General features: G+C 40.4%; 1 protein-coding gene across 1 annotated transcript in view; it reads left to right on the top strand.

Moving 5' to 3' along the window:
* Positions 1–12,143, top strand: part of aspscr1 (ASPSCR1 tether for SLC2A4, UBX domain containing) — a 61,755-nt gene that overhangs the window by 48,877 nt on the left and 735 nt on the right. Inside the window, exons 14-16 of the mRNA XM_066704565.1 lie at positions 6,603–6,654; positions 7,960–8,029; positions 9,941–10,137. Of these exons, the coding sequence (XP_066560662.1) occupies positions 6,603–6,654; positions 7,960–8,029; positions 9,941–10,137 (319 nt within the window). The remainder of the gene's footprint in view (positions 1–6,602; positions 6,655–7,959; positions 8,030–9,940; positions 10,138–12,143) is intronic.

The raw sequence follows: 12,143 nt of genomic DNA, 5'->3' as shown, positions 1-12,143 counted from the left end.
TGTTGCGATTGTCCCATGCACTAGAGCTGAACATGGGATTAAAGCAGACTGTGTCTGATTGTTCTTGGCAGGGAAGGCCAGGATAGTGAAAGCAAAATAAAAAACAGCTACAGGCCAGGTAATTTTCCATAGTAATTAGTAGATTAAAACCATTAATGGTATGAGGTATTGTGCGTCTTGCTGCAGGGTATTGAACCAGTACCTACTTGGAATATTGTAAATGTCATTGGGTGTGTCTTACACCCCCTTTTTTTTTTTTTTTTTTTTTGGTAAATCCCTGATCCTCTTCTGTATGTGCATCTCTCTGCCTTTATTTTTTTTCATGCAGTCTCGGTATAATACAAAGCATAAAGACTTGATTTGAAGTGTTGAAAGGAGCGCTAATTTAAAACCAAGGAACTTCAAATGTAACTGGTTAGAATTCGGCTCAAATGTGTCACAGTAGAATGCAAACTATGTAAGCAGTTGGTGGCCATGTTTTTGAGAGTGCAGTCCTAGCACTGTCGTAACATCTGCTGTGGCCTTAACGATGCTTACCCAGTGTTTACCTCTAGCAAACGCAATGCATCTCCCTTCATGTTCCCCCCCAATCCCCCCTCTTTTGACAGATCGGTCAGAAAGACAATTAAGCTGTACTGAAGATGTGATCCCCACTTTCACTTCATCCCAGAGTATAGTGAAAACAGGTTGTCTGTGAATTATTTCTAAGAGATGCTATCTAGGAATTGAATTCAAGATTGAAGCCAGTTATTTTGGATTTCTCCACAGAACTCGAGTGAGTGCTGAGTAGAATAATATATTTTTTTAAATGGTCTGGCAAATAAATACATTTAAAAAATATCCTCTTTGTACAGTTTTTCAAAGCAACGTTTATAGCTGTCCCATCTGAACAATCCTCATATGCTGTGGTTATTATCTGCCTTTGATATTTTGTTCTCTACAAAGGTTGCCATTGTTTACATCACTGATGACTTAATATTTGTCCCTTTACTTACTTCACACAGTTAGCCAATTTAACTCTTGAGGGCTGTATAAGTAATCTTGAGCCTACCTAAAGTGGAAAGCACAACACCAATGTGCCCTTTATTTATTGATGCATTAGTACAGTGACTATAAAGATTTAATTCATAGTAAAATAAAACGGTAGGCGGAATTGTAAAAAAAACCACCACATTTAAAAATAAGAAATTGAAAACAATCGTGCTCTAATGCAGTCTTCAGCTGAGTCAATCCACTGCGAGTTGTTTTTATAAGTTCAGTCCTGTTAATATACCTTGGAACTAAGCCATATCTCTGAACTTTTAAATCTACATCGTACTAACACACAGCAGGGCAAAACCAACTGCTCAGCTAAATATACAGAATCGCTAGCTCTGGGAACTGCTCTGTGCTTTTTATTGAAACTGTGTTATCCCTTCTCAATGTTCTTTATAGATGCAAAGGTAAATTCAGGCAGATTACTGACAGCAGCCTAAAAGGAGACCACAGTCTGTTTTTTTTGTGTGTGTAACCCCCCTGCCTCCTGCCATCTCTGTCTGAACTAAGACCAAGGCATTCCTTGCTGATAAACCAGACATAAAGCTAAATACTGTAATGTGCTACAGAAAGATATATTGCTTCTCATTTTAGACATTTGCGTCAGTCTGCCCCAGAGGCTTTTCTGAGGTGCCAGCTGATATACAGCAAATTTCTCCTCACATTGCTTTAAATTCTCTTACGGGATGTATCTGTGTTAACTGTCTCAGTTAAGATGCCATAAATCTTTACTTTTTTTTTCACATGGCAGGCAATTATGTCTGCTCTAATTTGTTTTGCTCTATGTTTGTGTCTTTGCAGGCTTTTTTTTCCTTCATCTTAAATCTTTTCTGAGTTGCTAAAATAACAAAAGAACTGATGTTCTTGGTTAACTCCCATGGTACTTTAGAAGCTGCTCTTCTGTTTAGAACATAAATGCATCCGTAATCCCTTTAAAACAAAGAATACAAATAGAGCAATTGACTCAATCAGTTTTTGCTCATATTTCTCCCTATCTGCACTTGAGTTTCACCGTGTGACCCACACAGAAACAGGTACACCTGGCTTCTGCACCTGCATCATCTCCCCTCTCAGTGTGTGCTGTATATGTTGCTGATCTCCTGTCTGCAAGGCCTGGCCATTTGGTGGCTCATTGTGATTTTCTATCCTGGCGAGTTCACTCAAGCACCCCCTTGGCTTGCTGTAACAAAGAAAGGCTTTTGACGTGGTCCATGAGCCCGTCTTTAGTCGTGCAGCATTCTCCAATAAAACCTAGTGCCAGCTATAGCCAAGAGCACAAGGGGGTATGTAAATCTCTCACTGCATCTCCATTTGATTCCTTGATAAATATGTGTAGTTTAATTTCCAGTATGTATTAAACTAAATTAATTACTGAATATCTTCTACATCTCTCCAGGAGTCTTACATTGTCGTTTTCTTTTTAGGTCACAGAAGGGGTAGGGCAAGTCAATTCCCACCCACATTCATCTTGGAAAAAGACCCAAAAAAAAACAAAATAACAAAATTAAAAAGAGAGAGACAGAGAAAATCACTTCATACAAAGTCATGTCTTACGTAGTGTGGTTTTGGAACTATCTGTCTCCAGACCTGCAAATGAATAACAGCTCGAGTATTCCTAAATGAAAACACATTTCCTTAGTTTGGAGAAAAAAATGAATTATTAAGAATGGTGCAGTGGAAAAATGGCAGATTGGCCCATGTTGAGTTTGTGCACTACTGAGATATCTGGTTGTGTCACCACGGTGTCAGGCTTGGTTGCAGCCTTCATTCCTTTATGCAGTCTCATACAGTGGCTCCAATGAGCATCTATAAAGCAGCTGGACAGATATCTATCAGATTCCCATTGTATTCCATTGTTGTGTGTGTAGAGGGATTGTGCTCGTCCAACTGGACATTTTGGGAGTATGGAATCATGGGTTTCCTTTTTATAAATATTGAAATAAACACATTAGTGACAATAATGGGGACAGCACACAGAGCTCTCGCTTTAGCAGGCAGGGAAGCAGATGGGGGCAATGTCCTGGTGAAGATCATGGCCTTTCAAAGCCTGTTGCTGGGAGTGACCATGCTTCAGTAACCCAAAAGCGGGCTATTACTAGGGCCTTCCTTCCCTTTGAGGGTTGTCGGGGAGTGAGCTGAACGATGGCATTAGCATCCCTGATGTCTCGGCGTCACCCTCAGAGATGCAAAGAAGAGGGGAGCAAGAACAGGCTTGCACATATGTAAAAGGGGACGTCCAGACGGGGAAGAGGAAGATGGGAGATGGGAGGCGACCGCAGCCCCATCAGTTCTGCTTAGCTGGCTGCCCTGCCTGCTGCCTCGGCTCCTCACACCGCTGAGCTCGGTTCCTTTGCCAGGGTTCACAGCTTGGTGGACACATTGGAGGCCAGGAAGTGCCCACAGGAAGAGAGGTCATTAACATGGCAGCGTGTCAGGAGGGGGGAAACGACAAATTACTTGTCCTTTTCTTTTCTGTTTGATCACATTAGATGGACTTTTTAGATTTCCAGGGGGTGTGTTGCAGGGGGGCAGGCTTGTGTTGCTGTCTGGTTGTTAAGCCATTCTAGAGAAGATGACAATTTGTGGGAATATCTGATTACACTGCGTCCCACGGGCTGCTCTCAGGTGCCATAGCTTTAGTCCTAATCGGTTTCCAGCTGATTACTCTTGTTTGCGTGATTCCGTTATCCTTTTACATACTTGTACATACTTTTAGTTTTTTGTTTTCTGTATTTTATTATTGTGAAATTTGTAGGTGCTGCTCTGCCGTTTTACACTTCAACGATACCCTTTTTTCCTTTTTTTGACACTGCTACCATCCCAGTAATATGGAATCACAAATCGTTGTTTCCTGAAGTCTGCAAAATCAAAAATTGCCACTCATTTATCAATTGGCTAATCTCTGCAGACCTTCACGCTTGTATAAGGGAGAAGAAAACTGCATAATCGTCAGGAGTTATATCTCCTTGTTTCTTCGCATGGCTCTCCCAGCATAAGCGTTCAGCTGCTGAGTAGTTAAGCAGCCCCGGAGAAAACCTATTGGATAGAAGTTGTCCTCATGTATAAAACATACTTCAAAGAAACCCTTATCCTTCGAGTTATGCTCCCTCTGTGTTTGTATGCTGCAAGATTCAAAATGGTAAAGTTGCCTGTTAATTTATGGCAGTGTTCATTTCAAAGCTGGTGTGTTCTGCACGGGGGGAGTCGAGGTTCTTTTTGACACAACTCCTGTAGTAACTCGTGCCATTTTTCCTCATCTTTCTCCAGCACTGAAATCATACAGATAACAAGCAGCAGGAAAATAAACACATCACCACTGCGATGCATTTATAATTAAAAGTGCAACAAATAACAAAAAAAGCAATCTGTCCTCTCTGACTATTCTGGAATCAGTCACCTGATATATATATATATATATATATATATATATGTGTGTGTGTTGGGGGGGGGTGGGGGAGTGTGTGTGGTATTTCCCTTAGTTGTTTGATCTGTGGACTGTTACAGGGCACAGATAACTCTGCCAAGTGGTTCTAATTACCAGTCTACAGAGTGTGAGCTGGTATCCCTCTTTCCTAAACATGCACACACCAAAGGAAGAGGGAATGTTTTTGAACTTTTTATTAAATCCTTTCGCTGCACTTACATAACACGCCAGGGTGGACTTTGGGTATGTTGTTTTGTGTTGTGTTTTCTGCCCCTAGTCTGGCAAATGAGCAGCAACAGGGCAGAAGGCCTGGTGCAGGGTAACTGTACAGAGTGAAGTGTTGTAGGGGACACACTGGGGACAGGATAGATAGCCTGCCTTTGTTTCGCTTTTGAAATTGATCATTTACCTAACCGCCTTGCAATATAAACAAAATGGTCTCGCTCTCTGATCCTGACTTTAAATAAGAAATCGTGTATAATGGGTGTATGCACATTCTCATTTTTAACTGCTTTCATGTGCATCCGTACACAACTCGATTAATCAAATTAAAACCATAAATGTGTAGAAGAGGCAGGAGAACTCTTGATTTTGGGGTCAATTGTACATGTGTGGCAGCATTTTAAACTTTGGATGGTCTTTTTTTGATTATTTTATTAACCCTTTCTGGGAAGTAGAACATTTAGGACTCCATCAATAGAATGAGATACAAGCCCTTGACCTCTGGCAATTTATCTGTTAGTATTTCCTTTTTATCTTGAACATCCCCCTAGGTTATTATTTACACTCACCTTAGAGTATGGTAGCTGAGATATATTTTGCCAATTCATTTATTTTTACTTTATTTTGCTTGGTTATTGATTTAAAAAAAAAAAAAAAAAAGCAATACAAGTAATGCACATCAATGCTTACTTTACTGGGAATCCCAGTGTTTATGACTAAATTTTTTAAAGAGATGAATATCTCTCTGTTTCAGAGCGATGCTTACATGTAACATTCTTAAATCTAATTTAACAACTGTTTGCTTTCTTCTTAAGTCAGAGCTTTAGTGAAAGTTGTGTAAACGTTTTTTTATTTTGATATATATTATTATTTTCCAGAATAAACTGTTAGTGCCTCATTCTCTGTCTGTTTCTCATAGAGTGCATACGCAAAGAAAGCAAGCTCAATATTTAGACAGCTGTTCCGTTTCATCTTCTGAAAATATTAGAAGCCAAAGATCCATAAGAAACATTTTATGGAAGCTTAACCATTAAGTGATGTCAAACATGGAAGAGGATGAAAGCTGGAAACAGAAGACTAGCCTCATAATACTGCTGTCACCGTGGGTCAGACTCTCGAGTGTAACTCTGTCCGCTTTGTTGTGCACTCGGGCTTCAGTCGGAATGAGCGATGTCAATCTGGGAAAGGAGTGCCTGTGGATCGCCGACTGAACCCAGATCAGAAGCTCAATCCACCTCTTGAAATTCAAACCGCGGGTTAAAGTTGGCCCGTTGTCCTTGGCGCCGGTTGCTGATCGCTATGACATCACTGCTGCAGCCTGACACGCTCTGATCCCAAAGGAAAACACATAGTGCACTGGACTTGTTCCCTCATAACTCCAGTCCCCTTTAAGTCAAATTCAATAGCTCCATTTCTTCCCCCGTCTTTCTTATTTGTCCTTTTCTTTCTCTCTCCTTCTCTCTGTCTTAGTGGCAGTGCATTGTGTTTTATTTGGTGCAGTAGCCAGCTATTGATGTGGTACTTTAACAGGCGGGCACTTTTCTTTTATGTGTTACAGAGGTAAGATCTCGGAGGCTTTGAAGATCGTGCATATTTCAGGTTTATGTTTCAGACCTGAAAGGGTGAGAAATGTCTTTTAGAGGGGAAAATGCACATTGTAGTTTTTCTTTTCTTTTTTTCCTTTTTGCATATCGTAAGCCAGTGTTCATAAGGGAGGTCTGTACAACCCTCAACCTGTTTTAGTCGCCATTCCTGAAATTAGGGAAAAAAAAAAAATTCTTCTGTCTGTGCATGATGCATTTCACTGTAATTAATCCTAGTTATTCACAAAGGTTACATACATGTCTGTAAATTATTTAGCAGGCCCTGATCCTAAATGCATTGCTGTTACCTTCTGTTTTTTTTTTTTTTCTTTGTCCAGACGAACCTGTTCCCAGCAGCCCTAGTTTATTTCGGCTCTGATCTCAAGGCAGGTGGGTAAATCACATCTCTCTCTATTGTGTTTTCAAACAAAAAAGGGGGGTGAATTCCATAATTTTCATCTTGTATATAATGATTAAACAAATTGTAAGTGCATACTCTGATCTCCTAGATCCAGAAATGTTTAAGTTGTGTGCCAAGAAACAACAACACTGTTTAGCATCAGTAAGTCAAAAAGCAAGTCATCATCTTAAACCTCACTTACTTAGACCAGTGTTCATAAACATAGATATCTTCTTTACCAAACTGCACTGTTGTGTTAGAACCATTCATAAAGAATTCCTACACATTTCATTATGTATTTATTTATTTGCTTGTTTATTTTAATTAACACTGCATCTTCCCTGAAATCCTGGTCTGGGAGCAAATTAATGGACTCCCATACACACATGCAGATAATATCCAGACTGTAAAATTATAATAACGGACATGGTTTAAATCCAATCCCACTGTGATAATCACATTCACTTACCTCACTCGATACAAAGGCAGTTCCATCCGCACTGTTCGTATGTCATTTGTTGAGTGGACAGAAAGAAATACAAAATACATTTGAGATTGCTAGAATTTTTTGGTAGTTAAAAAAAAAAAATGCATATCTCTGTTGGTCGGAAAAACTGAGAAATCCAAACTGACATTTCATCTGAATACATATTAAAGTGAATAGTTTTGGTCATGTGTCTTTAATCCTCAGCCTGGTGTTAGTGATTTCTGTGCATCTTATCTCTGCTGATCTGTGCTACATAAGGTAGCCATGTCTGCCATGCATGCGCCTCACAAGACTTTGTAGAAAACAACCAACCCCATTTATTGTATTGCCAAACACTCTCTTCAAGCTTATTAGTAGTCTATGCAGATACACCATCATATGGGCAAAGACAGAACTCAGAAACTATTGGAAATGCAGTAACTTCCACTGCAGTTGTGAAATGACAAACAACACACACACACACACACACACACACACACACACACACCTACACTCACTACCAATTGGTTTCTCAGACATCCAAAAATCTTTTGGTTGCTCTATATTTTTTTTAATGGTCCAGAAGAACCGCAGTCATTTAAATAAAGTGCTGTGTGAGCAGTCAAGCCATCATATAGTATATGAAAGGGTTCAACTTTCCATCTTCAAGAACTGATATGTTCATTTGTCTTTCTCAGATTTGTGGTGAAATGCAGTGCTATACATCGCTCTGATATACTGTTATTAAGAAGACATGCCATTTACACTGGGGATATCTCAATAGTAGTGTTGTCTGCTAATGCCTATATTCTCCTGCTTGGTTTTGCAGATTATTATTTACAGCAGAAGTTGCTGGATTCCAGAGTCCCTCCCCTGCAGGCGGACAGTGTGATTGCAGGGTAGGCGACCCTCGTGTTCTCCTTCACTTACAATATAACCGGCATCGAGATCTACTTCCTGCGTCCTACAGACCAACTTTGTCTTCCGCTGCCGTTCAGAGGATGCCGGACAGAGTTTAATAATTAAATGTGTGGTTGTGAGCAATGAATATACCATGCTTCTTCTAGCATGTAAAAAAAAATACTGTGTGTCTACATTCTTACAGTAATTGCTGGAAATATTTTATCCTGTTTACAAAGGACTTGAGATTGCAAGCATGCCAGCAATATCCAGACCTGCATAACTCTTAACAGTAACAGCCTCCAAGCATTACATGCACTAACTTCTACAGTCAAAATAAGGTTCAACCCTTGTTCGGTTTAGCAAAGATTTTTGTGTTCCTAATCTGAAACGGATGGATTGTGCGTCAGCCTACTATCCACACTGTGTTGAGCTGTGTGATTGTATTTCAAACACAGCACTCCCCCATGTAGGAAGATAAGGGTCTCTACTGCTGGAGGAGGCATAGTATCAGGGATTACTGTATATTTATAGAACACACCGTACAGGAAGCATTTAATAGTATTGTCTACAAAAAGGATAGAAAAAACGAGGTCCATCTATCGCAAAGGGTCAGTGTTCTGCTTTCCATCAGAGGTACCGGGGGAGTTAGCATGTGTGTCTCGGTGTTGGAACTTCTTTCTCAATGTTCCTGGAGGGTTTGGGGGAAACTGAGCCATGAGGCCTCTTTTCTAAGCCTGGTTGGGGGACCACAGGGAATATCTGAGGAAGGGAAGGAACTGTGCAACAAGGCCTTGAGGATTAGTGTCGTTTTACTTTGTCCATTTGTGATTTAGTTGAGGTATCGAGGTGATTGTGCTGGTTTTATATTAGATGGATTAATTCAGCCTGTTTCCCTCTTTTTTTTTTTTATATACAATACAGATTTTTTTTTTTCTTACATTGACCTGAGGGTTATCTAATACATTTTTAAAAGGGAATAATTTTTTTCCTCAGGGAATGCTGGGAAGGGGTCTACAGAGAAACATCCACATTTCTCACATCTGAACTTTCTCACCACAAAATGCACAGTCGTTAAACAATTGAAAATGTCCCCTAGTTAACATAAACACAGCCTTTGGTAGTTGACCACAAAAAGTTTTCCTGGGTCTGTACTTTCAGGTCTCTGGGTGATTTTATAGAACAGGCTGGTTAAAAGGATCTGCCTCCGGGGCGCTTGATTTCAATTGTGTTTAAAAAGAAAGAAAGTTTATTCTTTTGATTTTGATTGCAGTTATAGATTACAGTTAAGATTGACGCCCAGGTTTCGTACTCCCATAACGGAAAACCCCAAGTACAGTGTTGTCCACACCATAGACCTGCAACCTGGGGAATCGTATATTGGCGTTCTGCAGCACTAAGCAGGGCACTCGCCGAGCTTGGCCTATTTGAGGGGATTTCGGTCATGAACCACTCATGCCTAAATTTCATCGAGTACACCTCTGAGATTTACAGCACCTGACATTTAAGTTAACAGCCTTCTTAGCTTGATCTACATCGAAAAGGAAAGCCGAGGCAGTAGTATTGTCGTATCGGTGTGTTTGATGTGCCTAAAAATAGAGCACTTTGCTGACCCCCTGGACCTGTTGTGTGCTGGCCGCTCATTTGGGAAGCTGGTTGCCTTAGTCTTTGACGTCATCTCAGACGACTCAGGGATTATTTTTAGAAGCCGTCCAAAACTAATGTAACAGGTTCTTTCTGTGAGATTTGGGGCCGGGTTATGTAAGGGGATTACTTATTGTTATTGCTTGTGCTCTGGCAGTGCAGGCCTTGAGATGGTTGGTGGTGTAGGGGGGCGTGTGTGTTGGGGGGTGGGGGAGCTGTTCCAGAAATAGCCAGGTCGTCTGTCTAATTGTTCTTTCCTCTCTCAGCTGCATGCCCAGGTCACCGACCCCATCATCCACTTCAGCAGTTTCGGAAGAGTCTTTTCCACCCCCCGCAGCTTCAGACACCCCAGCCAATCAGCAGAGCACAGCGGCAGCCCAGCCCCACCCCGAGCCAAATGGCCAAGCGCCAAAACCAGTTAAGACTGATCCCAGCAAAGTGCCCAAGTGGCTCAAACTGCCAGGTACGTTCTAATCATGGCAGGAGCAATACTTTTTTATAAACAATTATAACCCAGTAGAAGATAAAAATGTATGTGACCCTTTCTTTGATGTTCACAAAGGTCAACTGATTGGCCAGTTGATTCACACCTGCACACCTGTTGCTCACACACACGGGAAGTTGTTGAGCGGCTTATTACGAGATTCACAGATGAAGAGATTGAATTCCACTCACTGCATACAAGTATAACCGTGTCCGGCAATCTACCACGTGATTTCCCCCAGTGCTGGTATCCTACATACAATGTAGGCAAAGGGAAAGGCAAGAGTGCACCACTATGTCCTGGATGTCAGACCTAATTACATTGCCACAGCCAACATTTGTTTTTGTTTTATTTCTGTTTTTATTTTATTTTTTTTGTCTGTGTGTTTTTCTCTTGGCTTGATACAATGCAGGCTACTCTACTATATGTGGTGGAAATATGTTCTTTGCTGGCTCATTTAAATTAATGCTTTGTGGCAATTTTCTCACGTGCTGCTCTGCCCAACTGAGTCCTCGTTTCATGCCATGCATCACAGAGAGGCCACAGGGCTTCCTGTCCCGTCCCACTAATGCATCGCAGCCTGCTGAAAATTCCTTCCCTGTGCGCTGTCAGGAAGCAGCTAAAGTGAGTCAATAGATTTAGGATGCTTTTGACGTTGAATTTGTTTAGGATGCTTTCACACTAGATTTTTTGACACTCTGTAAAACAGTGCAGTCACAGGGCTTCATCGGTAAACCACATGAAAGTCCATCCTTTCGTTTCTTGTTTTGTACGGGTGCATTGTCTCCCTTTTTGTTGAGTTGATTCAAAACCATAATTTAATTTCCATGTTGCCTTAAGTGCAGTACATCATCTGGGAAATATCTGCCTATGCTAGTAGTTCATATTAGTAGTTTGTGGAGACAGTAGTGGTAATATTTGGTCAGGTTGCGACAAAAAGCTTGCTCCTTTTCTAGTAATTTTGTAGATGCATAGGGGTCACTGTAATTAAACACCAGCCTTTTAAACTTGAGTTGGGTATTTAAACTGGTTAACAATGCAGCACAAATTGTGTTTCCCACCTGCTCATAGGAGTGCTGCAACTTCTGCCAATTAAATAATCATTTTGTACAAATGTAACAGCACGTTTCACAAAGACACACGAAACGTCTTTCTACTGATTCCACTCCATAAAATGATGCCCAAGTAATTATTAGTTTTATGTTTTGATACCATTTAATTGAGAACACGCTAATAATGGCTTAATTGGATGCGATTATATTCAAATGAGCGGTTGTCAGTTTGGGGGATTTGACTTTAACGCAAACAAAGAACTTTAACGAGAACAAAGAAAGAGGACTCTTTTATGATGACCATCTCAACCTTTCCAAAAGCAATGAAACAGTTGACATCCTGGTTAGAAGTTGAAGGTGTTTTAGATTCAACCCCAGATGGATGTTTGTAATTTGAATATTTGTTAAAAACTGAAAATTGAAACCAGTAAACATAACTGATCAGACACTGTAGTTACGAAGCCAATGCACTCTTTTGTTGGTATTACGTTTAAACCCCGAGACTAGTTTTGTCTCCAAATGTCATCATATCCCGAGGTTTGCCAGACTTAGTTTGTAAGGAGGACCACAGCCCTGAGTTTTGTTTTCTGCGTTTTTACACATTTTATTAAAAGTGATGTGCCAAATTGCATACATGTTTTCATTAAAGAAATTTAAAAAAAAAAAAACTGTTGAAGTGCCAGTTTGACTCCACAATGTTAGTGTGCGGCTTGTTTTCTTTTGATTTCCACGTGTTATCATTTTAAAATGGAAATCCTATTGTTTTACAGTTTTTATGGATTTGGAAACAGTAACACAAAAAAAACTTAAATGTCTTGGCAGGTCACACGTTGCTCAAGTCAGTGGATTATAAAGACTAAATAATTTGTGAAGGGTGTTCCACTTCTTGAATTGTTTTCTGCATTTTATAGTTTCTCGGCATTAACTAGTCTT

The sequence above is a fragment of the Amia ocellicauda genome, chromosome 5 (genome assembly GCF_036373705.1).
Source record: "Amia ocellicauda isolate fAmiCal2 chromosome 5, fAmiCal2.hap1, whole genome shotgun sequence".
Classification (NCBI taxonomy): domain Eukaryota; kingdom Metazoa; phylum Chordata; class Actinopteri; order Amiiformes; family Amiidae; genus Amia; species Amia ocellicauda.
This window is presented reverse-complemented; position numbering and strand designations above follow the sequence as displayed.